The 5,185-nt window shown below is 43.6% G+C and overlaps 1 protein-coding gene across 1 annotated transcript in view; it reads left to right on the top strand.

Annotated features, from left to right (window-relative positions):
- Positions 1-5,185, top strand: part of mrc2 (mannose receptor, C-type 2) — a gene marked incomplete in the record, with an annotated part of 43,622 nt that overhangs the window by 8,808 nt on the left and 29,629 nt on the right. The window contains 5 exon segments of the mRNA XM_014022751.1: positions 3,805-3,978; positions 4,049-4,213; positions 4,315-4,428; positions 4,534-4,677; positions 4,755-4,946. Coding sequence (XP_013878205.1) covers positions 3,805-3,978; positions 4,049-4,213; positions 4,315-4,428; positions 4,534-4,677; positions 4,755-4,946 — 789 coding nt within the window.

Genomic DNA, 5,185 nt, shown 5'->3' with positions numbered 1-5,185 from the left:
GAGTTCAGCTGGTGTCTTGGCTTTCTATGCATTTTTACACCTCCCTTTCTTCATGTGTTCAATACTTTTTCCCTGTGCCATTCCACATTATTACAAATAACTTCATTTCTGGACATTTATGGTTTGATTTCTTTGTATGATCACTTGGGTTGTTACCGACATCTGGTGAAAATTTCATGTCATTAGCACCTCTAGTAATATATTTACTGAGAAAAATGGTGACGTGTTCAATACTCATTTTACCCGCTGTATATAAAGTAGAACTTCATTACTTTGGTCTGAATTCCTCCTTATTGTAACTCCACAAGCCCCTCTTTCACCACTTTTTCTGTGGTGTGTCACAGATCAACTTGTTTTGAGGCTGTCTCTTTGAATCTAAACATACCCCACACCATCAAGCTTCCAGAATATTCCATAATAAAAGAGTTTACAACTTTCTAACTTATTCCCAGTCCTCATGATGCCTTCTGTTAATTATGGGAGTGATTTCTGATGCAAACTATAACCAGCAATTGTTTTTGTGCGAATAGTACGAGCTAGCACAGTTTGAGCTCAAATGGGACAATATGATTATACCACTACCTACTGCAGTTGCAGAATAGGAGGATGACCTGAAGAAGTGGTAGTAGCATATTTGGCTGCTTCATTGACTTGGTTGCTTTAGTCTGTAAGAAACATGTTTTTACTAAGACACAAACCAGGAGACAAATTCAGATTTAGACTTGAACATTTAATTGCAAAGAATAAAACCATACAAAAGCCTTCTGCTCTACCAAACAACAAACCATTATTCAGTCTAAAGATAATTTGGTACCAAAATCTAAACAGTCCACACATTTTATCCATTACCATCTGGGTCTGGCCATATGACAGAATCATTCTGGACAGAGTGCAGACAATGAAATTGTAGTTAAGTCCAAAAAGATTTTGGATGATATGTCCCCTTTAAATTATTCATGTATTTAATTGAGCACTTGTTAGACTGTTTGTTGGAAATAATGCCTCAGAAGAAGCTGTAGAAACAGATTCAGGCCTGCGTGCCTCCATCAAACACAGAGCTGATGGTCCGATCCCTGACCGTTTGCAGAAGTCTGCAGATGTGTCGAACGTTTCCCCAGACGCTGGTTGTAACCAGGCAGTGACCCGGCGGGCCGCTCCTTCCTGTGGTGTTTCTGCCTCTGTGTGGTACCATGCCACAGCTGGATCCCATCAGAACAGGGAAAAGAAGAATGTTGCTTTCAGGGGAAGTTTGAGACCAGCCGGCCAGCGAGAAGGCCAAAGAAAACAGGACAAGTGTTTGTAAACACCCCTAAACACACAGTCACCCTCGCCCCTCCGCTGGGTTTGTTTTGATAGAAAACTTTTATTTCGGATTAAATCCCACCGTCGTGGTTTGAAGCCTCCTTACAGGTTTTGTTCGTAGCAAACCACAGCGAGGCTCCGGGAACTAACGGGCTCTCTTTGACTGGTAAAACCAGAAATCCTCTGTTTGCTTTTTTTCATCATCGCTTCTCTCCTTTCACTTTCATGTGGCAGAAGAAACTGATCTTTCTTTGTTGAGTCATCCCACTGCCAGAGAACGCCTCCGACTTCAGTCAGCTCCAGTCAGCGGAGGAGCAAAGTGGGAGTTCAGGGGGTGGGGGCTTCACAAATCTTTCCTCCCTCGTTTAACAGCTCTACCCTTCATTTCATTGGTCTAACTTGTTTTGGTAACACTTTGGATCCAGCCTCTTTTCTCTCACTGTTACACTTCCGTTCTCTGTACAACTCTTGTGAAACTTAAAGAAAAGCTGCTGCTATAGTTTTTAACAAGATTTATTATTATATATGTGTCTACTCTAGAATATAAAACTTTAAGGGTTTCTCTTTTTCATTCCAATTTATTGTTTTGTGATTTGAAAAAAGGTTTATTTTTAAACTGATCTGACTTCCTGTTTCCACTGCAACATCATCTGTGTTATTTGGCCACCTGAGAAAACATGTTACAGACGAGGACAGAATTATCAGTCCCGTTCCACTGAAGAAAGGGTATCAGACTGAACCTGGAGCACAGAAAGCTTAGGGGATTTTCTGCTCAGAATATTCAGAAGTTTAAATTCGACGTGACTGGACGTGTCTGCAAAAGGACAAATGATAAATAACAAAACTGTAACCGAAGAGTCCAAAACAACTTCCACAAAGATGAGAGGTGTACTTCAGGGTCGTGTCCAAATTCGGGACCGCATCCTTCGAAGGCCGATTACATCACAGCGACATGCCAAAGGATTTCCAAAGTGAAAGGCTCCTGCAATTGTGACCCACAAATCATAAAAACACAAATTTACCTCCATACTTTCTTCCCAAATTGAGGGACAGGTGTGTATCCTTCTCAGCCCGCCCTTCTAAGATGCATTGCGGGCCAACTGGGAGATTTTTTTTTGTAATGGCGGACGAAGTGATAAACAGGAGTACAGTTTTAAATAAAAATCTGGCTGTACAAAAACTGAAAGTTAAGAGTGGTTTTGTTAGCCTTTGTCATTTGCATAGACATTTTGTTTAGTATTATTCTTGTCAAAAATCACTGTAAACGATTTGTATGATGGGTCCCTTAGTTCTTCAAGTTTTGCTTTTAAGCTTAATTTTATTATTCTTAATAATATATTAATACTTAGTTAATTTTATTTTATTTATTTATTTATTTATTTATTTATTTATTTATTTGCTTCTGTTTGGCACTGTCCCGATTGTTACCGGACAGATGCCAGGGTAAGGGCAAGAATAAAGCTGAGGTCTAGACTAGTGGTGTCCAAAGTTCTGCGTGTATTAAGTACTGCCCTGGTTCAACACAGCTGAACCTCAGGAGTGCTTAATTAGTGGGCCTCTGCAGACCTTGATGGTAAACTGAGAAGGTAAATCATCTATTTGAATCAGCTGTGTTGAAGCAGGGACAAATCTAAAACTTGCAGGAGGCCCTTGAATTGGACATGCCTGGGCTAGACCGTCCAAATTCACAGCCACTTTCTTCCGGTCTTTGCGATCGACAAAGGACCCAGCCCACGTAGACCAGGTAGGCTGGGTCCTTCGAAGGATGCAACCCCTGAATTTGGACACAGCCCACAAAGCGAATGACCAAGGAGGACACCAAAGCAAAGCAACACCTGCTGCATCTGAATCTGTGCAATGAAGTCTCAAGACTATCAAGGCATTCTGCAGCGAAATATTCTGCTTCTAACCAGATAATGACCCAAAGCACTCAGCTGAAAACACCCAGGAAGGACTAAGAACAAAAACACTGGACCTTCAGACCTGAAACAGCCGGAGCAAACTGTTCATGACAAACAGGTTAGTCGTCAGGGCCCCAACGATAACCAACAGAAAGAGGGAAAAAAAGACAAAAAAAACAAGGGGACGTTGAGCCCCGCCTGCACTCACTACATACACATAACACGACACCTAAGAACCACAGCATCCAAACCAATAAGTCAGGTGATGGGACACATGACCCTCTATGCACAATAGAGCTAATCAAGCCTATTGTTAGGCGATGGCCCTCTCTTGCATGTGACTAACCTGTTTGTCCATGTGGAGGCAGTGCTTTTAAGGCTGAGTTCACCTGAAACTCATCAGACTGAAGAAGTCTCTTGGAGGAGAGATGAAACGTTTCACTAAAGAAGAACCCAGAGGACCTACTTATTCTTTCTTTTTGAATATCTTTAGTTATTTTATAAAATGCTCTTCAAGTTCACATCGTTTCAAGGTTTAAATTCCAACCTTGGAGCTTCAAGAGCAACGTCTCACGCAGGCATGTTTCTGTTTGCTCCGCAGAGATCTACACCATCCAGGGGAATACTCATGGCCGACCCTGCTACCTGCCCTTCATGTACGAGGGCCAGTGGTTCCACAACTGCACCAGCATCGGGCGGGAGGACGGGCACATCTGGTGCGCCACCACCTACAACTACGACCGGGACCAACGCTGGGGGTTCTGTCCTGTCAAAAGTAAGTCAGCACAAATTGTTTCTCACGAACACAGAACTGATGTTTTTTTTTTAAACGTCTTTTCCGTCAGGCAACAGCTGCGAGACGTTCTGGGACACGGACCRGCTGACGGACAGCTGCTATCAGTTCAACTTTCAGTCCACCTTGTCGTGGAGCGAGGCTCGGATCAGCTGCCAGCAGCAGGGGGCGGACCTGCTGAGCATCTCCAAGCTGCACGAGCAGACGTACATCAACGGTAGCATCAGATCACACTCGTGTTGTACTCTGAAGACGAACAGGTTGTTCGGTGTGACCATCAAAGGTTGTGGAACAAACTAAACCCTTTCCCTGTTTCAGGTGTACTGAACGCTTACAGCACTGCTATGTGGATCGGCCTCAATGATCTGGACCTCACCGGAGGCTGGCAGTGGTCTGACTCTTCACCGCTCCAATATCTAAACTGGGAGCCAGGTTAGCCCCACTAAGAGCTACATCCAGACAAGAATAACTCAAATTAAAAGTGCTTTTGGATTGTTATCTGAGCACCGGGATCTTTTTTTTTTCACTTCACTGCAGAGCAGCCTAATCACGCCGAGGAGGAGAACTGCGTCGTGGTCAGATCCGAGTCGTCCGGTCGTTGGCAGAGCCGCGATTGTTCTGACGCTCTGCCGTACGCCTGTAAGAAGAGGCCCAACGCCACGCTGGACCCCTTCACCACCGGTCCGTAGGGAAGCAGGAAGCGGTCCCGTGAATCAAAAGTCTCAGTCTGGAATCTGACGGTTTTAACGTGTCTGCAGATTCGTGGGCGGATGATCACAAGTATGAGTGTGATTTGGGCTGGGAGGCCTTCCAGGCTGGATGCTACAAGCTCAGCTCAGAGAAGAATGACTGGAACGCTGCTCAGAMAGCGTGCCAGAAGATCGGCGCCAACCTGGTCAGCATCCACACTCTACCTGAGCTGGAGTTCATCATGCGCAACCTGAAGAAAGGTTCGATTTGAACAAAAACTCAGGTTCTTTCTGCCTTTGCACACTTTTTAAAGGTGTTTTCTTTAATCGCTCATACTATTTTAGCTTTTTATATTGTTCAGCTCTTTCAGGAGAAAGATGACGTGTGAGTTTTGTAACTTTTATACTTTTTAACAAATTAAATTGTTTTATAAATGTTTTCCAATAGAAATAGACTTCTTTTATTCCTTCAAAAGCACTGTTTATAATCTGCTTCAGCA

Source organism: Austrofundulus limnaeus, unplaced genomic scaffold, assembly GCF_001266775.1.
Source record: "Austrofundulus limnaeus strain Quisiro unplaced genomic scaffold, Austrofundulus_limnaeus-1.0 Scaffold4, whole genome shotgun sequence".
In the NCBI taxonomy this organism is placed as follows: domain Eukaryota; kingdom Metazoa; phylum Chordata; class Actinopteri; order Cyprinodontiformes; family Rivulidae; genus Austrofundulus; species Austrofundulus limnaeus.
The sequence above is the reverse complement of the archived record's forward strand: the minus strand, read 5'-3'. Positions and strand labels throughout refer to the sequence as shown.